Source organism: Teleopsis dalmanni, chromosome 1 (genome assembly GCF_002237135.1).
Source record: "Teleopsis dalmanni isolate 2A chromosome 1, ASM223713v2, whole genome shotgun sequence".
In the NCBI taxonomy this organism is placed as follows: Eukaryota; Metazoa; Arthropoda; class Insecta; order Diptera; family Diopsidae; genus Teleopsis; species Teleopsis dalmanni.
Window position 1 is genome coordinate 198,319,225 of NC_051846.1, and position 25,573 is coordinate 198,344,797.

General features: G+C 27.5%; 1 protein-coding gene across 1 annotated transcript; it reads right to left on the minus strand.

Moving 5' to 3' along the window:
• Window positions 1–3,230: 3,230 nt before the first annotated feature.
• LOC119667033 (frequenin-1-like) lies at window positions 3,231–21,616 on the minus strand. The gene is made up of 7 exons (XM_038076313.1): window positions 21,439–21,616; window positions 10,202–10,226; window positions 10,004–10,052; window positions 9,069–9,158; window positions 6,722–6,800; window positions 5,739–5,827; window positions 3,231–3,662 (listed from the first exon to the last, which is right to left on the minus strand). The coding sequence occupies exons 1-7, from the start codon at window positions 21,614–21,616 to the stop codon at window positions 3,495–3,497; spliced, it is 678 nt and encodes a 225-aa protein (XP_037932241.1). The 3' UTR covers window positions 3,231–3,494.
• Between the last annotated feature and the right edge of the window lie 3,957 nt (window positions 21,617–25,573).

Here is a 25,573-nt window from a genome sequence, read left to right on the forward strand (position 1 = left end):
TGGAATTTTTTAGCACCACTCAGAAGAGCTCAAATAATGAAGAAAGGTTTAACTGTTATCCTTTCTGCGATAATTTAAACTGAAAGAAATGTTACATAAAAGTTAAGTAGGTTTGTCGATGAAATAAGTCACAACCAAAGGAATCAATAAAAGTACTAACTGTTACCAACTCAATTGAATTACAAATCACAATCTATAAGCTATTGTTTCATTTCGAATATATGTATTCAAAAATAACTACTTTGTTGTCATTAAAGAAAAATTATTTAGAAGGGTTCGAATAGTATTGAAGAAACAACAACTAAGCTTTTAATTAATTTATTGAAATTTGGCTGACCATACAACGCTGTTTCGAGTATTGCCATCAGTGATCTTGAAAATATTCGAATTTTTTATTTAATTAGTTTTAGTCCGTATATAATTAGTGGAACTGCAAGTGCCAGGCTAAGAACTTGTACCTGCCAAATGACAAACTATATCTTATCGGGCTTTTCTACAAATAGTTAAGGTTGCACAAACTTTTAATACTCAAGTTTTAAGTTCAAAAAAGATTTAAATGAAATTCACACCTACAATATATTGACAACAGAGCAACAAAGGTTTTATTTCTACGCCAAGGTATACACGACAAAACATAGGGTCTATTCCAACAAATGATTCACTAATCTGTTACAACAAAAATTAGACTAATAACTAGATATGCACCTCTAAAGAGTTTATTTTCAGTATGCTTAGGACTGCCATTAAGTAAGGTTAATTTATCTTTCTGGCAACATGCTACACTAATCGCTACTGAAGCCAGATGCTAAAAGGAGTTAAAGTTAAATGTCAATGAAGCTGAAGACATCCTACAACTTTCCAAATTATGGAGCCCACAAACACTTTAAATATGTACGGACAAAGTAAGGCATAAATATGATATATTCCAAAGTCTCGTTTATGCTCTTAAGCTGGCACTAGATATAAAGCAGAGAAGCAATTTCATTGATATACCATAGGGAAGTTGTTGTAAGCAAACATTTCAGTTTCCCTAACAGGTGTTAGCCACTGATGATTTTTTCTGTTAAAAACTTGAAAAGTAACGGTACAATATAAAATTTTAAATCAAGATACCTTATCAAGATAGTAGTTAATCTTGTTTCGAGCATTCTGAAAGAAAACCAACTAATGTAAACTTATAATCTTATATTATAATGCTAATTTCTTTTTTCATAGTTTAATATTTAATTCTATAATTATTATGTTATTATTATGTCTATTAACTGCGAGGTTTATTCATAATCCCTCTCTGCGCCTTGACTGGTTTATTGTTTATCACTTCATCAGACTAAGCAATAACTGAGCTCAGGTCTGCATACCTCTCCGCGTAGCCTGTAACCATTCTGAAATTTGATAACGCGGTGTTGGTAAGCCTGTCAGTTTTCGTAAATAATTTCAGGGCTCTATTCTTTATATATTTTTTTAACGGATCAATCTTGAGGTTCTTGAGGATGCCGTACGTCCTAATGTACCATGGTATCTTGAAAAGTCATCTCAGAGCTAAGTTCTTTTTTCATAGTTTTATGTTTAATTCTACAAACTCACAAAAATAAATAAAATGCCATTAATTTTTAATATTTTATTAAAATTATTTAAAAGTATAACAAGAAAATTATTATTATAAAATATTAATCAAAATTTAAAAAATAAAATTCATAATGAATTAATGAAAAAAAAACGTACATATTATTAAAAACTTTTCCCTTTTCTTTTTTATTTAAACCTTATTATTTTTAAATATTTAATTAAATAAACATATTTCATCATATTTGCTTATATTTATCACTAAATTTTTGCAAAGTTTCATTTATTCAATTTCTTATAATTATAATATTTAATACAGATTATCATCATTCATATTGTTTTTTTAATGTATATAAGATTAAAATATTGCTTTTGAAACAATTGCTTATGCTAATTATCGGAATTGTTTTATATTCAATTTTTATTATTTTTTTAAATAATTTTAAGAATTGACTTTAATTGCTGCAATATATTTATTTTACTAAAAAATTATTAACAAATTCCTAATTCAAAATTTTATTTGAATTTCATTTTAAATACATATGTATATATATAGTTTTTTTAATTAACTTGTTTAGAAGATTTATTTTTATATTCAATATAAATATTTTTTTTCTTTTAATATATAAAGTTTTATTTATGTTTTTCTAGTATTTACATACTTTTAGCATAAAATTTGAAAAATTAAAAAATATTTGTGCTCATTTAGTTGCTTTAAATATATTAAATGGATTTTGTTCACATAATCCAAAGAATCCAAAAATAAAAAAAAAAATTATTATTGTTGTAAATATTTATGTAAGATATTGTTTTAACAGCTTTTTATTGGTTATTCAATTTTTACAATTATTTCTGTAAATATAAATTTAATATTTCTGAAGAATTTCAGTGAGGTTTATGTTTATGTTTGATTTTTTCTTCTGATTTTTTTTTTAGTATATAAAATGTGTTATGTCCTTTAAGATCTCATAAATCTTAACCTTAATCTTCTAGCAAATATATTTGCGTTCAAAGGTTTGAAGTGGTAAGAGGATATTTATTAAGGGTGCAAGTTTTTCTCTCAATTTGCTTACATTATAGTCTATATATATGTATATATATCATTTCTTATAAATTATTATAATTAGCATAGATACTTTTTATTTATCGAAGCAAATGATAATAAAGCTGAAACGCATATAGAATAGAAATTAAATCAGTATGATGGATTGATTTACAGTTTTCTTAAAAAATGTAGCGTTTGCGGAAGAAGTTCAACTGATTTAGATATTTCTTAAATATTGTTTATTTTTCAATTATCTATACTCACGCTAAATCATGCTATGCTAACAATAAGGCTAATTGTGCTAATATCAAATATTTTTTAAACTACGGATACATATTGATTCTATTAAATTTATTATTATTAAAGGCTTTTCGTAAAATTTTAATTTTATATATTTATATATATATATAATATATTCTCGCTTAAATATTGGTGTATTTCTTTTTTTTTCTTGTTTGTTTAATTGATTTATTTTTAATTGCTATGAACATTTTTATTTATTTAAGACTAAAGCTTAACTTCCTTTATTTAAAAATTATTATCTTATTTATCATTAAATTGATTTTAATCAGTTTGAATATGATTTAGAAAAGATTTGATTTTCACAAAACATTTTCCCAAACTCACTTTATACTTGTGCTTTTAAAATCTAGAATCAATATCAAATATCTTTTTAAAAGAGTATATATAACAATGCTTAACGTTGCTCTCGAATATATCTTCCTTGACAATCTTTTAGAGAAAGATTTCTTTAAATAATTGAGTAAATTTCAATTTAAGTGTATCCTAAAGCTTTTTAGTTAAAAATATAAGAAGAAAATTATTGCTTTGGAAAAATTTATTATTTAAGTGAGTTTAAAAGATTTAAGGTAATCATTGTGATGTTTTAACCACCACCTAAACTTAACGCCTGAACTATACGTGGATCAGCTTTACTACCCTCACGAAATTCTTCTAATGTTAATTTACCATCGTGATTCTTATCCATTTGATCAAATATTTTATCCACTCTCTTCTGTGGCGTATTCTCATCTTCCGCTTGCGGTTGCTGACCCTAGAAATAAATGTATAGAAATTTAAAGTAATTACTACTAGGGTCTTCAAATATATATAATATATAAAACAAACTTTAATAACTATATAAATAGTGATTATAATTAGTTTAGATACTACTATAAAAATGATAGAGATAGTTTTGAAAAACTATTTGTATAAACCTAAAAATAAATAGGTTTATTATCTAAGTATATAACAATATTTATTACTATACTATTAAATATAATATAGTTTTAATATTATAGGTATTACTAAAGGATAATATAAAATCTAAAGACAATCTCCAGCGTAGAAACACTTGGGACTTTCTTACTAAAATAGTAAAGAAATTTATGTGTATAACTGACATTTTCTAATTTTGTTTCAGAGCAAATTGTTTTCTACCATATAATAATAGCATGGATTTTACTGAATTTACTGAAGATAAAGCTTTATTTGCACTGCACTGTACTAAGGATAAAGAAACTCGTAACAATTTCTTATGTCGTTAAAATGACAGATCTTTTACGTCTATTTAACAACTACCAATATGCTGAGGTTAAATAAAATGAGTCTCATGCTCTTTTAAGCCGAAATAACAATTTTAGGCTTTAAGCGGACTAATCTTGTTAAGATAAGAACGAAGGCTAAGATATGCAGCCAAGCAACCTGTCAACAATTTTATCTCCGTCTTAATGAGAAGAAACATCTCTTTGTGAATCATAAATTTTCAACAAGTTACTTTTTTCAGCTATATTTTTAAATTTCGTTTTGAGGTTAAATCATATAGAATATATATTAGAAACATAGACCGATTTTAGATCAGTGTCTTAGTCAGGCACTTAGAATTATCGTTGCACAATTACATTTTTATAGAAATTGCAACTGTTTGGAATGATAAGAAGGTTTTATTAAATATTTTAATTTATGAGCTTTGTAAGTTAGCTAGTAAATAGTTAATATCAGGCAAACAAACTAATAGAATAACAGGTGAAAAGATAGTTGTAATTAGAGATAAATGTGAATAATAAGGTTTCGAATGCCTTACAAAAGTACCTAATGGCGAAGTATCTAACGGAATAGAAAAGTGAATGTTGACGTACCATAATTACATACATGCGAACTACAGGTTCGTCTTGAACTTCTTGTTTACTGCATTACAAATCTGTGATGTATCTAATGCTACAGTGAATGGTCAACTATCGTAGTGCGGGATATATACGAATTGCAGGATTTCGAACGTTTCTTTCATTGTATTACATATCTTTTGTGTATCTCATACAATAGTGAATGATCAGCTATCATAGTTCGGCATATATACGAATTGTAGGGTTTCGAACCACGGTTTCACAAATCACTGTATTCACGGTATTTAATGTTATAGTAAATGGTCACAACATCTGTTGCTTTCAATCCTTCTACAATAGTATTTCCATATTCTGGAAGATGTTTTTTCCTTTTAATTCAAAAAAACTGTGCCTATGACGAGTACTGTCAACAGTATATTCTATAAGAGTTTATTCTAAACTAGTGCTGAAACGCTTCAAAATCGCGAAGTATAACTTACCATCAGTATAAATATCCAGGAATATAAATATGTGCACTCTTCTCAATGAATTGGTATGGAAATCGAAGACTGAAACTTCAGCCTGAATCCAATAGTTATTTAAAAGCTCAATATTTTTATTTAATATTTAATAACCAAGTATAGTTATTAAATATGTCTGGCTAATTTCAATTAATATTCCATATTAAAATGTAGACTTATTGTAAATGCACTCTAAATTAATAGCAATAATTTCTGACATCATAATAAAAATTAAACTATTTTATAAAATATTTTTAGAATCAATTATTAACTAAATAGACAAATAAAAATTAATAAATAAGATGGAGAAAAGTCTAAATATATTTGATAAATTATTTTCACTTTTTTGAAGATGACTTGAAACATTCCAAATTATAATGTTATTAGTTATCTGTACATTTGCTTATTTTTAAGAAACACTTCATTAACCTCATCTATAATTTCTTCTACTACATTAATATAATTTATTATTTAAAGAGCAACAAAAGCATATTGTACTACACTTACCACCATCTGATAAATTGCATCAACAATGTTGTACATTTCCTCTCTTGTTATGTAGCCATCGTTGTCCACATCGTATAATCTGAATGCCCCTGTAAATGATTAATAGCACGGAATACATTAAATTTATATTAAAAATGCAAATTTAACCAAAGAAATATTAGAGTCAATTTTGAAAAGGGGAGAATAAACGAAATGATTGCTTGAAAGATTCTATTGATTGGTTTGATAATTTATTATATATATTTTTTTTATATTTATAATTTCTTTATTTTTGTTTTTTTTTTTTTTGTAAATATTAATATCAATTTAATTTTTTGTTTTATATATCCTTAAATATACAAAAATGTAATTAAATTACAATTATTACTTATAATTTATTATTATATTATTATTAACAATTTCATGCACTTTAAAATAAAATTTGGCGCTTTTAATAATACTTACAATATGCATTAGTTTATAGCAACTGAATTACAACCAAACATACATAAATATATAATTTATTCTGAATATTTATAAATAATTCCAAAAGATTTATTTTGTTTTGAAACATTTAAACTTAATGCTTTTATTTGCATTATTAAAAGAATTTAGCACACAAAAAAAAAATATGTAATAAAATTTATGTAGCAAAAAATACGCATAAAAGTGATATTAGTCGGTCGTAAAGTGGAATGATATTCGGGTATAAAAGACACGCCAATTATGCATACTTCTGCATTTATGGATACATAACCTCAAACATAAATCATTTTTCTTCTACGAAAATAACAAAATAAAGCAAATAGCCAACAACACAAGAAATAAAGCGATAAATCTTTAATACATAAACAATTACAAATACCAATAAAAATGTTAAAAAGAACAACATAAATTTTTCTTTGGCGGACATGTTTTATTGTACAATTTTATTTGATTTTCTTTTTTTTTTTTCTTTTTCATTTTGTTTTCTTTGTGTCTTCTATGATTTCTCCACAACTTACATTGTAATTTCTCATCCAAATTTCCTTTCGATGTTACCGACAAAGCCCGTATAAATTCTTCAAATTCTATTGAACCATCCTAAAAACACAGAAAACAGAAAAACCATTAAAATCAGAGTAGTTAGAAAAAAAAAAATTAAAAAGACAAAACCTATTGCTAGATAAACAATTGGAAAGAAAGTAGCTAGAAAAATTATTGCGAGACATTTCTGAAAATATAACCTCAAAGTTTTGTAATTAGTTTTGAACGAAATTAGTCAATAAATCAAACACTGAACCGCCAAAGTAGCAAACGGAACAGGACAACTGAGAGAAAAGTTTATTAGCTCAAACATTTACGCGATGCGATGAGACGAGACGAGACGAAACGCTTTACTTAAGCAGACTAAACTATGCAATCTAATAACGATTAATTCACTCTGGGTTGAGTGCTCATAGGAATTGATTTATTTTCATAAGGTTCAGTAAGTAAGTCGGAAACGAGAAGTAGCTCCAAATAACTCTGTGCTAATTGTTACTTTTTATTGATTGTGTCAGTTATGCTGGTTGGAAAAAACTTCAGTAAATTGTTAATTACTATAATATAACTTAATTAAGTAATTAAGAAATAATCAACTTAATCTTAGGCACATTAACAGAAAAGAGTACATATTCACAAAAAACGGAATGAAAAACAGAAATGAATTATTTTTAGCTTTAGTATTAGGAAAGTAATTAAAAAATTTTGAATAAACTAAGAATTGGCGTTTAAATACATGATTTTTTACATTTTTCTTTTACATACAAAGAAGTTACATTCTTTTAAACATAGATTAAAACTAACAGCAGTGTAGCGACCTTAATTCTAGCAACACTGAGGCTAAAATACGTACGCAGAATATATGTCAGGACTGTTTAATAAAATAAACATTTTTAAAAATTACTAATGTAATCAAAAATAGCCCTTCCTTTCGAGCAATTTAATTAATTATTAATTAATTAAATATGAGTTTGATTTTAAAACAAAAAAACATCACTTTAAAGTAACAGACTTTCTACAATGACACATAAACACTAAAAATTATTTGAAGAAAAAAAATTGAAAACAACTATGTAATTAATTAAAAATTTAATAAAATATTGAAAAACCTAATACAAGTAAATACAATGAAAACTTAATAGCAAAGAAATTTGCTACGCTTTCCCTATTCTTATCCATTCTTATCTATTCTTATCCACGACACAGCCTTTCAAGTCTTCTTGATATACCTACATTAACAAAATCAAGAGTTCAAATGGTAGCAAAGCTTATAGCTTCTTAAGGATCATGTCCCATCTAACAACCTTCTTTCAAGCCTTCTATGTATATTAAATAAATCAAAGGCTGAGATAGCAGCAAAGCTTATAGCTTCTTAAAGTAGCAAACATATTATTATATTATTCAGTTTCAATACAGTCCAATATTCTTCAAACATTTTAGTGTCATATTCCATCAAAGAACCTCTACTAACCTTTTCCGGCCTTCTTGGTGTATCTTAACGAAATCATGGTTAAGATTGCAGCAAAGGTTCTAACTTCTTCTAGAACTAATGCCCTAGAAAATTTTTGGTAATGTTAAAATTTTCGAAACTAGCCAACTCAAGTGTGTTCAATGTATAATACCAAATAAAAACAATATCTATGCCGAGTAGTTTTACAGTAATCCTTTAATGAATCAATAGTGTTCCTAGTGTCTATAATTTTTTTTGTCACTAAAGAAATCAGAATTGTCAATATTAAAGCAATACCGTCCTTTACGTTCATATTCAGTTTGGTTGGTTGGTTGGTTGGTTGCAGTAGGAGCTATGCATGTAACTTTCCACTGACTGCAATTAATGATTTGCCACCGTTTTTCTGTCGCATCAAGCCAAAATCTAAATCCATTCTATTAAATTAAGATAAATTAATAGATCTTTCGGTCTCACCAAAGAAGAGTCTGATAAATTGTTAATAAAGTACCTATTTCTTCAAGAGCACTAATCAGCTTAATTTTCATTTGATTAAAATTGCATTTGATCAAATGCATTCGTATTTCACTACGAAATTTGTTAAATTATTTGATAATTAAATTTCCTTGTGTCTTAGCCAAAAATTTCATTAGAACACCAAACCAACCAATAATAACGCACTGCAGCACAAAATTAATTTAAATTTGCTTATGCATTATTTAACTTTATTTAAAGTACACATATGGGCGGTTACGCTACTTAATTTCAAACTAACTTAATTTGACTCGCGCTCAAGTCAAATCCCTCAAAACCCCTTCAAATCGTATAAACTAAGTTGGGCATTTATTTATTCATATTTATACGAGTACATTCATACTTACGTTATTCTCGTCGAAAACGCGAAACACAAGCGACGCAAATTTGCTGGGATCTCCTTGTGGAAAGAATTGTTTGTAGATTTTAATAAAACCCTAAGGAGAGTACACCCGCGTGCAGACAAACACACACGCATACATATGAACGGTAAACAAGCCAGCAAACAATCGTAATATACGGCGTACGTATGAATACATGATAAGCATTAAATTGCACATAAATTCATGTACATGTACATGTAGATGTAGATGTTTGTAAGTGTGCGGTGAAATATATGCATTTGTATATGGGTTTTTGAGTTTCGTTGATATTTGTTAAACCACAACCACAAAGGCAGCAGCAAGCACCGCAGCAAGGCAACAACATAGCACAATAGCATATATGAGGCAGCAAAAATAGTAACGGCAGTGACATTCACATTAGAAAATGGCGTCGTCGGCAGCAGAATATTTCATTTGATCAAATGTCACATTATGTACACATTGTTGTTAATGGTTTGTTGTTTTTATTTTTGTTGTTTGATTATTGTTGTTATTAGTGTAGCATTAGTTGTAAAATATTTTATTGTGTACAGTTGACAAGTGAGAGCGAAGCGTTGCCACATTGCAGAATGTGCGAATAACAACATAAATTTTGTATAAGCGCCAAAGCGTCGACAATTTTAATAATTCCAAAGGATTTTTATTTTTATTCGCACAAAAATTGTTAAAAATAAATTGTAATTTAATTTTCAATAATATTTTTATTTCGGAAATTGACATTTCATTATTTTTATGATAGCGTGCCACACGTGTTTAATTGTTGACATTAACATTTTGGTTTGTTTGTGGTTTCGTTGATTAAAAAAAATAAAAAGAGAAATATAGAAAAAAAGAATAGTTAAAAATAAGTCATTAAAAACGATTTAATTGTAATTTTTGTTAGTCAAAATAATACTTACTTGCTCTGTTAGCAAGCCATTCGGACAGTCTTTGAGAAATCCTTTATGCCTTGTTTAAAAAAATTACGAAAATATTAATTAAATGTAATATTATGTAGATTTCTAAATGAAACTTTTGATATAATAATGAAATTAGAAGCAAATTCAAAAGAATATAAATTAATTATTGGAAAGATCTACTAAGCACTAGTTACTTACCATTGTCTTATTTCCTTTTCTGTAACTGAAATAAAAGAAAATAATATAAGTTATACACTCGTATCATATTATTGTTAAAAAAACAAATAATAATAAAGTTAATCAAAAAAATTTGTTTGATACACATTTTCATTAGATCAAAATTATAAAGCATTTTATTTAACAATTTATTTTCAAAATAATTTTTAATAATTTTTTTTGTAATCAGTCATTAATGTCAAGATGGAAGATATAAGTGTCGTGTTGATGAAAGACAGTATAAAGCCTATCTTTCCTAGTCTTGAACCCTAATGATTAGCTTGTTCATCAGTGCTGGGCACTCCCCAAGCACATGGTATGCAGTTTCTCCCTCTTCTCTACAGTATTTAATACATAGCATAAACGTTTTAAACATTTTTGTAAATCTAAAATGCAACTCTTTAACTGTAATTTCTTTGAATTATTTTTTTTTATTTTTCTGAACAATCAAAAATTACTGTCTACAAGTCTGTTGTCATGCCTGTTTTTCTATAAAGTATATAGTCTTGAAGCTTTGACAGTAACCAACAGTGATGAGAAATTGTTAGGAGCATTTGAAACAAAAATCTATGGAATGTCTATGGTCCCTTACACGTTAGCAACAAGTATCAAATTAAATGGAACCTTTCTAGCCGAAACACTTTTTTTTATTCGCACGATATCACCAAGCCAGCGAAGCCGCTTTAAATTTCTATGTTAATGTCCCGGTACAGAGCGTACAAAAAAAAGCGCTCCGGTTAAAATGGAGTTCGAGAAGGTATCCACTGGTTGAAAGAGCAGTAAAAAATGACTGCATCTAAAGTGGCAAGACCAAGTGGCCAACGACTTGAAGGCATATGGTACTATCAACTTACAACTGCAAGCCACTGATTAGGTTGGCTGACGGAGACTACCTCATTCTCCGTCACCTACTTAATCCTACTTGGATGCACCCAAGTACGACTCACGTCTCTAATGACCAACTAAGTAAGTAAGTAAGTTTATTTCGGCCAAATGAGAACTCTTTCGGCTACAGAAATATAAAAGTATATTGTATGATCTATTAAGTGTGTGTAAAATTAAATATATACTCCATTTCAAAATTAATAAATGAATCCTTCGAATGTTTTCAAATACCCCATAAATGTTAAAAAAAAGTGTTATAGTAGATGATAAATAAAATAAATATAAAAATAATTGTATTATTAAATCAATGAATTTCATTCAAAAAATTTTCAAATAAATTTACAAAATTGATAAATGTTCAACAGTTTACAGTCTATAATAATCCTTTACCTAAATGAGCAATGGCTCGCATGTTCCACTCTATTAGTTTTCAGAAAACAATTTATTTAAATACGATTGATTGTATCATTAACTACATAATTGACAAGTCGTGAGTAAATGACCTAAATACTACATCTGTACGTCAACAAAAACGTAACGAAATTGCATACATATTTTCTATAATTACTTTCCGGTTCACACTACAACTTCAATGGTAGCGCTTCAATAGAAGCGAACACTCTTACAATAAAAGTCACTTCTGCTCAGCTATTACCAATACTAAAAGTTTTAGATATTCTAGTAAAATGTATGCAACCACCCTTTCGATGTATTTACAATTGTTGACTCAATGTGTATTTCTATTTTATTCTGAAATTATAAACGTCGCCAGCAAGTGCTTATACCCACTAAAACGCAAAGTGCATATCAAATGGAAGAGTAGTTATTAAAGTAATTGTTGTCATTACGATTGTCTGCTTTAGCTTGAATGCGTTCATTGGCCCTCTAAAGCTAACTCCATCATTAGATTTAGTAGTCTATAATTTTTTATAGCATTTCTTTTTGTGACGGATGACGTGTATTCCAAGTAATCCCGCTGTACTTATGCAGAATGCAGAGAATCATTTGTATCAACACTAACTAACATAAAGACAACATAACATAAAAATGGCATAAAGACAGAAAGCAAAACGGACAAATAGTCATAAAAATGTGCAATTTTGCAGTTTGTTTTTCATACACTAAATGGCTGCTAACAAGTTAACTTGAACAAAGGACGTAAGCACATAGACTACTGTTCTAACAAACGAGCACACAAATTCCTAGCAGCTAATGCAACTGCTCCTCAACTGCTTCTGACAACAAACAACTAAAGCAATTCTAAGAAATCAAATCCGAGCACTGTAGCCTTTCGGCATTGCCAACATCCCACAATTACTTGTGCATGCTTTCCGACATTTTTTGCTTTGAACATGAAAAAAATATACTTTGATTGAATGCATTTATTTATCCTTTATCCTTTGACTTCATGCAAATGCATCAATGTCCTTTTACTGGTTTATTTATAGTATTTTTTACGCTCCATACTAGCTACACTACATCTATAATCGTAGTGAATATCCTTTTTGGTATTTCGTATTTCTTTCAGAATATTTTTCTTGGCCTTCATTTTACAAGAAATTCTGCCACATTAAAAATGCAACATCTCAAAATGGCACGATTGCACTGGTTGTTGATTTTGACCAACAAAAGAATTCAATTGCAAGCAACATTTTTAAACCCACATTTTTCCATCAGCAATCGTACACATGTATCTCGTAGCTCGTATATGTCTGCATATGTATCTGATGTGAAATATATGGCGATATTTTTATTTTTAACTCGCAGTATGTTTGTTTGCGCATTTTTATATTTTATACAGCCTCAGCAATGTAACTGTTTCCGCAGGATATACTTGATGATGTCTTGACTTTTTGCTGACATCAATGAATGATCCAATAAAAATGTAACAAAAAACTTATGCATACGACAATATATAATAAATACTAAATTGCTTTTTTAAACGAAATTATTTTTTTTAATATGCCGGGATATATGATTAAGGCACATAAAATATGAATCTTTTTATCTGGGAATAGTACGAAGACATCATTATAATGAAGAACTTAAAGCAAAGTAAACTAAAGTCTTACAATGGGAAGTACTTCAGAGTCGAGGAATGGGGTCCAAAGATATGATTGTTATAACTCATAATTATGTTTTGATTTAAAATATAGTCTCTGATATTAGTATTAGTATATAGTATGAAATCATATAGTGTGCAAAACAAACTCGGGCGTTTAAAACACAACTTCGAACCAAAAAAAAAAATGGATATTATTGCCGAAGCGAAAATCGGAACCGAACCGAAAAAATATATTGGTTTATATCGGTTTAGCGTTGCAAAGTTTAAAAGATTTTTAGTCTCGAAAGTTATTCCGTAGTTATAGTTTTCTTATAAAACTGAAGTGAAAATCGAAAAAACCATTATACTTGTCGGAACAAATAACCGGAACCAAACCGATAAAATATATATATATATATATATATATCGGCTCAGCGCTGTAAAGTTCAATGGTTTGTTAATCAAGTTTATTTTTTAGTTTTAATTTTCTTATAAAAAAAAATATTAGGAAAAACTGAACTGAAAACTAATGAAATCATTACTCCTATTCATTTATTATAACCCGATTCGAATAGATAAATATATTTTGTAGGAACCGTAACGAAACCAGAAATAAAAAATTGTCTGTTTCGATGCTCTAATTATATACCTTGTTAAAATCCAAATTGCAATACCAATATATTTTGAAAAGAAATTCCATTATAAATAAATAAAATACTTATTATGAAAATGATATTTTTAATATAATCTAATAGAATATAATTTTATATAATATAGTGTAATACAATGTAATATAAAATATTATACTAAAAATTATACATAATGTCCTCTGTGGAATAAAATTGTTATTATTTAAAAAAATTAAATTTTCATTTATAATTTACGCTATCATTCAAACATAACATAATATATGAATTTTGTAATGTACATGCTACTTTAGCAGATTATATATTACAGTAATTTTGCATATTGTAGTTAACAGATATATACATTAACGCTTGATACAGTCATAATAATAATGTTTCCTTTCAAGAAATTGTTTCAGCCATTAGAAGAACAATAATTATGCAAATAGCATAATGTGTGCATAAAGCCATTACTCGCACATATCATTTCATGTCAAGCATATTGAGACTCGTATGCAATGTTATTAACATACACATTACAGCTTACAAACAGACAAATTAAATTTTTAACAGATCTTGATATTGCTGTAAAAACCAACACAGATCCATAAAACCAACAATTTGAAATCAAAATTATGTTTGAACAATTTATTATAGGAAATTTTATGTAAATGCTTAATACACATTTCACTTATATATCTGAATTTAAATTAATTTTCTTATAATTTAACCAAGCAAAAGTAATTTATTACAACCACTGCTTCCTTCGTTCATTGATGCCACAATATTGCATCAGTAAGAGATATGATGCTCGAATTCAAGGCACAGGATATATCAACTGTCAATCATTCGTAACAGCACAGTAAGGACACTTGCAACGAGCAAAGATCGATGAAGGTGATAAATAATCCACCAGAAAATTGCAATTGCATCAACAAGCCTTTTCCCACTTTTCTGAAACTAAGGGAGAATGACAAACGTCAGCAGCAGAAGAAATAAAACTTCAAGAAGCAAAGGACGAAATGCAACAAGAATAAGGATTAATGGTATAGAAATTTATGAGTGATTGGGTAGTTTAAATTTTGTTGCTTCATTAGTTTGGAACTTTAGCATAAACTTAATATTAATATTTATTTATGTTAATAATTGCACATAAAATAAATTGTGCTATAAAAATTTTGTCACTCGACTATAATAAAGTCCCGAAATAAGCATTTTAGAATAAAATATTTTACTACCAAACACTTAACTACAATATTTAACACTTAAAGTCTGCAAATTTTGTATAAAAGAAAACTTTATTGTTTAAAATTTTATATATAATAAAAACAAATCTTTATTACCGCAAAGGCAATAAAAGAAGTTATAAAAGATTAAAAAATTTTTAATGTCATTTTAATTTTAATACATAATAAAAACTACTTTGAACGCTTTGCATATTTTGAGTATGTTAACAAAAATAATAAATAGTTGTTAAGATAGTTCTAAAATTAAGATAGTTATTAAAATGATTTTTAAGATTTTACCATTTAATGCGATTTTGAGGAGGTACGGAAAATACTAAATCAACTTCTGATAATAGCTTAGAAAAACCATTTGAGGAACTTTATAGATACTTGATTTGATGATTCTAACTATTTTATCTGGTGAAAATTTATTCAGTTTCTCACCAGAAAAATAAATAAAATATTTTAATATATTCTTTAATAATTTACAGTGAGTATCAGTATTGTAAATGAGATATTTAATTATTTGTTTGCTATTACTATTACGCATCAATTTTCCTGAATTAATTATAATAGAAATTTACAAAATTCACATTCTAGTATAAATCACTATACATTATTACTAAATAATATATTTGTTGAAAGCAAATTTCTTCCTTTATTCTTTCCTTTAATATAATATAAATGTTTTGAATACAACCAAAAAGAAAAATGCGTGAATAAAAAGCAACAATAAATAATGGCAATAAAACATGTAATAGCAAAATAAATAATTCCAATGCGTGTAATTGTGGGCAAAGATTTATGTTTCACATGTAGCCAAAAGCAGTAGAAAGTAAAAATAAAAAATCATCTAAATTTACCTAATGGCCAAGGAAACAAGGACACTCCGCACAGGTGTGATTTCATTCATAGAACGCCAGAGCACCATAACGAGGGAACGTTTGTCCTTCGCTTATTGTGTTTTGTGTTGAGGATGCTTTTATTATGTGCTGCGGCTAATATTTTGTGGCTTTAAAAGTTTTCTATAATTTAATGAAAGTGTAATTACGTAGCTGAGCTGCGTAATGCACACCATGGAAGGAATGAAATAGTAGATATTATGTTTAAGCTTGAGTTTGAGCGCTTTAAGTAATTGCATATCAAGAGAACTTAAAGTCCTTGAAAACAACTCACTGAAAATATACATAATAATATCAATGCTATACGAAAATTATACAAAACTACAGATTTAAGAACATATAGTTTGAAACAGATATATAAATTAATATATAAATATAACGCAGAGAAGAGATTTGTTTCATATGGAACTTCTGTCGCCAGAACAGATTAAGAATTCTTCTCTAGATTTAGTTTTGGACTTTCTTCACACAGCTTTAAGGTGCTTTGTATAATTAACAGTGAAACTGCTATAATAGGACTCTTTTTCTACTTTGACAGACACGAATTCTAAGCCTCGCACTTGCAAACCAAATTATATACGGACTATAAATTATTTAAATAAAAATTTAATTATTTCCTAAAATCGCTGATGATGAGTACATGGCAATACTTGAAACAGCGTTGTATGGTCAGCCAAATTTCGATAAAATAATCAAGTTTTTGTTGTTGTTTTCATTAATGTTCGAACCCTTCTAATTTAGTTGTCATTTACGTTTCCATTCGATACATATGGGAGAAAGTTCTTTTGTAAAAGAAAAAATTTTTTTAAAATATGAGAAAAATGTTTTGAATTCTTTAAAAATCTAAATAATTCAGCTAATATATATGAATCCGATAATATCAAATAATTTGATAAAATATGTGTTGTAGTTAATAATTTCTCTATTTTAAATGGGTTTTTTTCTGTTTATTGCAAACATATTTTTCCACTTTATTTGAATTTCTTTTTTTAATTTTTAAAAAATATTTTACATATTTAAAAAATACATTTCACCAATATATTTTGAAATATTATATGTAACTGATTTTATTGCTTTATAATAAATTGCACTACTTCGTTGATATTACCATAAGCTTGAATAGTTTTAAAGCAATTCCTTTTAGCACTTAAGAGTATTTTTCAGAATTATATTTTAAAATCGTGAATCAAATATATTTTCCGTTAATTCCCAACTTACGCTCTTAAGTGCACATGACACAACCAATAAACATTCACATTCGCAGAAAATTGCAACTTCTTTTACTTGAGTAACTAATGCACATGCAAAACTATGGGAATCTTGTACTTACACATGGATATAACCCACATTGATGCCAACGCATATTTCATTTATTCCATCCTCTTGGCTTCAATAAATTCTGTTGGCAGGTTTCCACTCTTATAGCGTACGTATTTGGAATACCGCAAAGTGCAAGTGAAAATATACAACTGTAGATACTTTTTTACTCCGAGTGGTTTCAATTTTTTTCCATTTTCCATTGTAAAACAGGCAAATGAAGTCTTAGTAACTGGGTTTTTCTCATGTTTAACCTACACTCAATACGCAATGGCTTTTTATATATATGTAAGGATTGACAGGCACGTGCAAGCAAACCTACACACACTTCTCATACATTTTCTACGTGCATGAAATTTAATATTTTTTTTAAGGATTTAAAAGAATATTAAAATCCAAGTAGAAGAAAGTACAAAAAAAATATTATATGTGAATATTTCACGAATTCCAATTTGGCTTAAATCCAAAGGTTAAGCGTAGAAAAATTGGCTGATCAAATACTAAAGACAGAAGCTCAGCAAATTGTGAACAAAAGACAGTTTTCAAATTGCTGGTCTTAAATGAAAAGATTTTAATATTATCCTTATTATACATTAAATCAATGTATGATGTAAAAACTATAGACTTTTTATTTTATTTTACAATATCTAATATTCAACGCAAATAATTGGTTTGGAAATATAACCATGTTAGAACTTAACATTTACCTTTGTTTGTGTTCGAGTTTAAAATCAACTAAGGAAAGTAAACGACCAGTATAAGGTCAAATAAAATAATAAGCAATAAAATTAAATGGATTCAAATTAAGAAAATATTTATTTTCTTATACTCATGTATAACTAAATTTATATACGAATGACCAAAGCAATTTGCTTACGAACTGCATATATCTTAAACATATGTATCACTATTTTCACTAAAATCCGCAAAACAGTAGACAATTTGTCGCTTTGGTTGGGATGTGAAGGATTAATGGCAGAAAAATTATATCAGAAACACTAAACGTACGAAACAATATATACACAGAAGCAACTTTTGAAATAATAAATAAAGAGTCGTTAAGGTCACATAACTTTCTGAATAACTTGACACTAAATTTTTCTAAAACGACAAGAAATGGTAGATAGATATTTTAAATGACTTGAATTTATAAGTACCAAACAGAAAAAACAGCTAAAGACTGAAAAAATATAAAGAAAATTATATTTTTTAATAAACTTTATTATTCACTTTCCTTTCGTGTTGCGTAAATAAGAAAAATTAACTACTTAGTGTTAATTTCTAATTAGAGAAAAAAAATTGATGTGAAACTTAGAAATTTTGAAGGTCTCACCCAAAAGTGGCTTAAATAACGTAGATGACAAAGATTTGAAAATTACTGAGTGCCTCCCCTTATTTGTCAAATTAATGGATAAATATGTAAAATAAATGTTGTGTCTAAAAAGAAAATTGTTCAAGCTTTGTAAACACATATCCCGAAGAAACAAATTAATAATTCCATATGTAAATATATATTCAACCAAATAAAAATCCTATCCAGACGCCATGCGGACACTATTTAAACTTCACAAACTTCACAAGTTTTCCGGAACGCTAATGCGTGATCGATATACCTCTTCATACCTTATATCTACCAGTGATCAAATGAACGCTATCATATCTTATAACGTAGGGCACAAACACAAAGCTTACGAAAATTCGCAAGGGATGAATATGATGGGCAGAAAGAGATGGAAATAATCCCAGTTGGATAGTCTGCTGGAATCCTATTTTATCGAAGTAGACACAAGTCAAAAATGGGAAGTTTGTAGTCATGGAATGTTGAACTCATCAGTTCTGCGACAACAATATTATGATGCGGTATGCAGTCTCAATTTTGTAAAAAAAGACAAAACAGAAACCAATGAGAGAATAGATGATACATAAGAGATGTTAAGAGAAATATGTTATGCTTAAACGGTTAAAATTAACTCCAGGTTAATGTGTTAACGGAAACCATTCCTAATAAGGTATATAAATGTCAACAATAGAATATTTTATTGTTAATGCACGTTTAACACATTGGACTACGAACGATGGTACTAAAATGCTGTAGGCATTCTTACCTATTTAATAAAAAAACGAAAATCATGAATTTTCGTTTTCATTTTATGAATGAATATATATATTAAATAGTTAAGTTAGGTACTTAGTACTAATAAGTTAAGTAATTTTTATTAATCCATAGTTCTCGTTTACATGTTACTCTAAGATTTAATTGCATCAGTGAGTACTACGAATATCAACAAGGATTTTGATTCGAAAATTGCTTCAAATAATAAAATTATTTCATTGCAGAGGTTTCCATCTGTAGCCGTCATCAACAAGGGATACGATTTTTTAGCCAATATAAATCAATCACCAATTTCTAATTAATAATTTGTTACAATATCTTGTCAATATCTTCTCTTTAAAAAATATTTATAGTACAATATTAAAGGAAAAATTTTATTTATCCATAAATTCATAGAACACAATAGCGTTATTACATTAAAAATAGTAAAGATCGCTTCTACTTCAACTGCAACCACAATCACATTTTTGGTTTTCTACTATTTAACCAACTACGTAATGCTGAAGAGCCAGATAACCAGAAATCTGCAAACTAAAACCACATACTTTGTGACCTCAAAACACAACATATCACCAAAAATTATTTTCTTTACTATTTTACAATTTTCCTCTATCTTATTGCTTTGTATCGTATTCAATGGAGTTCAAACCATTGATGCAAAGAAATAAATTTAGATCATAGCAAATATCACCCCAAGATATTAAATGTATGACTACATCGCTTCGTTGCGATTGGAAAACATTTTAAATATTTTTAGTTTGTTTTTACTGCAGTGAATCCCTAAAGAATTTTATCCATACACACTGGTAAATAGTTTAGATGAAAGCCCAAATCACTGCAGTGATATCCCGTTGCTGTGAAAGCAGCATTGCTATAAGCACTTATATCCGTACTGTACAATATTTACGAGTATGTAAAGAATTTCCTATATGTGTATGTGAAAATAAAATTTGGCAAAGTTTGACGACAAACAAAATGCAAATTCTTTAAAATATTGATATTTTCTAAGAATCAGATACATTGCAGTATTTAGAACTATCTTTTTTTTTATTGTTTTGTTAAAATAAACCGAAAATACATGCTCCAAATGCCGCAATGATGTCAAATGAAGTAAAAGTTTACTGCAGTGAAGTATCATGAAGATTAAAAAAAAAAAATATGCATATTTTTTGTCACAAATAGCATTATTCGCGTAAAAAACCGCAAATGAAAAAAATGATTATATTTTTCACCTTCATTTTTTTTTTTCATGGTAAAAGTTTATAATTTTTCATTATGCGCTGCAATCATTTATAATTTTTTGCATTTAATGACCTTTGCGCTTGAAAGGTCATTAAATGCAAATTTTAACAAAAGTTGATTTCATTTTTTAAGTGATAACAAAGGTCATTGACTAAACCACCCAAAATGACTATCTGAAGTAAAAACACTTTTGCTATTGAGCTTGCATGTAAGTCAGTAATTAATAAGAAATTGTAAGTGCTGGGTTTTAATTAAATTGAATCATAATTTCTATAAAACACGAAAAGCTTTAATGTACTAAGAAGTAAAAAAAAAAAATAAGAAAACACTCATTACTTAACATTCAACACAGCAAGCACGTCAAGTAAATTTTACACTGCAACGTAACCCTTTTCTCAGGCAATTTATCAAAATTTGTCTAATTTTGAATCAAAATTCCACCCCTTTAAAGGAAAGTCATGTTTAGCATTTTAATTAAGCACAACAATGGTTCAATTGATTAACGTGAAATCATGAAGATACCTCCTAAAGTCTCAAGCAATCTGCTTGTAAGCATTCTACATCATGGCTGTGTGCTCCTGCATAGAAATGGTATTTGTAAAATTTAAATTGTAAAATGACAGTTGTTACTGTTGAACGTTTCTAAAAATACACCTACATATGAAATGGAAAATATTCCTAAAGGTGTTCCAAAATACAATACTAGTAAAAACAAGAATTTGCTCTAATTTCCGTAATCAATAAAATATTCAATCAAAGCACATTCACTCCCGTAGCTTTTACCACACATCGAGTTCATGGTACAGCATATGTTGCCAATTCTAAAAAGGTAACAAACACGTAGTGTTTCAGTTATTCACTTACATTTTGGTACAAACATAAAAGCATGGCAGGCAAATTGATATATACCCGTTACTTTGAAACCATCTGTGTACACTGAAACGGTATCCAAAAAGTTACATTCCTTTTGAATCGAGAAAGTATGAAATACTTCGCAGTTAATTTTATGGGTACAATCGGATTGCCATACGGATGTAGGCATGTTCTGCACAATATTTACAAACTCAAAAGTCAAGTTAATTCAGTTCATGTATAATATTTGCCTTCAGTTATTGTTGTTATATACATATTTACATATGAACACACATATGTGGGTTGTGCTTTGTTCAATTTATATTGAAATTGATTGTGCGTAAAATACTGTAAAATTTGTCATTTCTCTCCCAAGTCAAAACAATTAACAATCATTTCGGTTTGTTGGAAGCCAATTTCATTTCCACATAGAGTTGGGGACAATATTAAAATGTTAAACACAGCATTTAATTTGGTTCAACAATTCGATTATATTCGTAATTTAGACATAATTTGTTTTGCTGTTATGGAAGTATAACTTTACTACAATAATGAAAATATTAATAAAAATGTTACTCATACGCTGCGCATACCAATTATAGTCAAAACTACTCATAGTGGCGAGGGAAAAAATTGAAAAGAATAACGTTACTCATACGCTATGTGTTACACTTTTTATACTGTGTGCATAAAAAATTAATTTTAATTTTCCACAAAAACTTTACACTTAATTTTGCTAGTACCGAATAGTAACTTACTCTGCAGAAATATACATATATAGGTACTTATTTAGCAAACAAAACATTAGTACAAATATTATTAGCAATTAACTTAATGAGTTATTTGAAATATTAGTATTATTTTAATTCAAATATTTATTTATTTATGTAACAGCAACTATTGATATTTATATATAGCTGGAGCTTATATAAATTAATCTAATTACTACTAATAACATTAGAGATACAATATAATTTAATATCTCTCATTTAGGTGTTTACTTAATTTATTGACTTAATTTCATACGAATGTAAATGACAATAAAATCTTGTAATATGTCAATGTAACGCAATAAAATGTTATATTATCACATCAAATTTGTATAATTTAATTATTAGTTTTTAATTAAGTGCTATTTAGATAAATTTTATACACATCTAACAGATACAATAATCTGACACATATATTAAAATGATGTAAATATGCAAATTGCTTTTCTTCAATCAATGCTTAAAAAAACGCATAATACTTACAAAATATTCATCGAATTGCATTTTTATTGACATACATTCAATATATACAAAGAAATTAAATATGATATTAAAGTATCAACAATGATGTTTTTAAACGATGTAAAACTTATAATTTTATGATCACAGAAGCATTAGATGAAAGTAAATGAAATATTTCCTTCATTTAATGTATTACTTTTTGACACTAATAATGAAGAAGGATTTCGATCAATCAGCCGTTAAAAAAAATCATATTAGAGACTACATTATGCAGATATTTCCAAAACTTTTATGAATATTTAAGACTTCATTCTATGAATAGTGCAATCAGTGTTTACCTTCTGGGATGGACTCTTCCAATTTTAATCAAGTCATACTATGTCTGTAAACAGTTATCGATAAATAACATAAAATGTCACTTCTGTATTTTAAACATGAAAGTTTATTTAATAACAGAGATACTAAAACAAATGCAGGAGTATTAGCTTAATCATAGCTACTAAGCTAAGAGCGAGCTGGATAGCTTTATAATGTAGCAATTTTTACCAACCACATATTTTGGAAATATATATATATGAGTTATACATAAAAACTACTGTAAAAATTTGCTTGTAATATGTTTTTGAGTAGTTGCGAACGGCATTTGATCGTCGAGATTGAAGAATGGCACTGGAACCTATAAAAACTATTTGAAACTGTCACTATTAGGTCAAAAATTATAATATACTTATTTATTATTACATACTATTACGTATTATTTGCTCTATAATGAAATTATAGTTATTTAATAGAAAAATTATCAGATATTTGAATACCTTAATACATGACAAAAAAGAGATACTGTACATTTATGTAAGCACATTTTTAATATATAACAAAAATTATATTAAATTATGAAATTCAGCAATACCTTCATGGGCATTTTTAAAATCATATTAAAATAAAATATCATAGTTCACTAATTACAATGAAATGAGCTAAGATGCAAGTACTTTTACAAGGATATCTTTAAAATAAATTTTTAAAAGCTTGTTACTTGCAACAGATGTTGCAAGTATAGCGTGTAATGAAAATTAAATCTTACTTCTCTTCACAAATTTTAAATGAATTTGTAAAATTCCTAATGAAGTACAGAACAAAAAAAAATAAATGGATAGATAATTTTTGGTTTGTTCTCATTTTAGTGCTTCAACATTTTTGTTCACGAATATATAACATATATATATAAAATTTAGTTCAATATTCAATATATATATATGTCAATATATAATATGTATATATCAATATATATATAACATATTTAGTTCAATAAGTTCAATATAGTTCTATATTCATTATCGGTAATCTTTGACCATATTAGATACATAAATAATTAATATATAACTTTGAACTGTAAGTATCAGCCATAAGATACAACTTTTATGGGACTTCTTCTACTTTAACCTCGACTTCGACGTTCAGGTTGTAGCAAAAAGGTTCAAATTAATCATGAGTAACATTAACTACATCTTAATCTTGTAGGACTTAAATTTTTTTACCTAATCCCAAAAATATATTTCTTTATTAGAAAATCGACTAAATTGATATCATAAAATAAAATTTTAGAACCTACATATTAGAACAATCACTGTAGGTATCTTTATGGAAAACAAAGGTGGATGGAAAAGAGGGTTCGTAGTAAACTTACATTCTGTAGAATCAATAAACACCACGTTGCATACAGTATATGTTAGAAAATTTAGTTCTTTAATTAGAATTTTGTTAACCTTCTTAAACGAATTCAGTTAAAAGAGTGGATGTCCATCATTGTATGAGGTTTCAAAAGATGCCACAGAATTTTTTTTTTGTGAATAATTTTAGAATATGAATTAAAAAAGTGTCTTGTAATATTTTCAACCATAAGTTACAGAATCTTATTAACAGATGCTTGTTACAAATATATAGCTGCTGTTGCCTCAGTAACTAAAAAACATGCATGAGCTATAATGGATCAAATAAACTGAAATTAACTGAAGTACAGTTGGTGGGTTCGCCATCCTATGTAATGAGTCTTCAATGCGGGCTTTTAACGAAAATCACAAGGAATAAGCGAATGGAAATACTTTGACAATTGAAGAAAAACGTTTAACAAAGCAACTAGTGAGCTTTCCACTGAGCTAGAGCGCTTAAAAGTGTTATAGATATAGTTATAACTAAAATCTGTTTTTAAAAAGACTGATTTCTCAAGTTTTTGCTTTCTAGACATATTATTAATAACAACATTAATACACGTTAAATATTGTTTTTGGAACTGACTTTATGCTTAATTTACTACTTTACTATATATATAATATGCAAAATTAGATTTTTTTTTTTGAGTTTGTTTACTTCAAGCAAAATCAATTAAATACAATAATATTATTTCAGAATAAAATTTTAAACTATAATTTAGTGCATTCTCGAAAATTATTCATTTCAACTTTTAATTTGATTGATTGTAGTCAGAGCTGTGCAATAATGATTACATTTGTAATTAGATTACACTCAATTATAAATTACTGAGTAATTTAATTGATAATTGAATTTCCAGATTATATGTGTAATTTAATTGAAAACCTCAATTACGAATTACAGTATAATTTTAATTTGTAATTTAGTTTCTGAATTACAGGCACAATTGAAATTGAAAATTCAAATTTCAAATTACGTGTAATTTGCAAAAATAATCTAGAGAAGAAGAAGCATTGAAACTTCTGAGAGATGATAAACGAATCGAAACTATGGTTGAATTTTGGGTTGTAAGTGGCCCGCATTTTGTTTGCGCCTTCATTCATAGTCTCTTGTTGGGTTGCTTGTTTTTGCTTTTTACATTTGGTGTGTAGAAGTGATCCATTAGAACTTCAAAGCAGATCAAGAGGCAGAAAAATTTTTTTTTT

Excerpts from the sequence above, each read along its gene's own strand:
- LOC119667033 (XM_038076313.1), bottom strand. The coding sequence starts at position 21,616 with ATGCCTACATCCGTATGGCAATCCGATTGTACCCATAAAATTAACTGC. Across the intron at positions 9,159-10,003 it reads ATGGCTTGCTAACAGAGCAA|GGTTTTATTAAAATCTACAA; the intron begins GTAAGTATTATT and ends TACTCTCCTTAG. Across the intron at positions 5,828-6,721 it reads TTTGGATGAGAAATTACAAT|GGGCATTCAGATTATACGAT; the intron begins GTAAGTTGTGGA and ends AATCATTTACAG.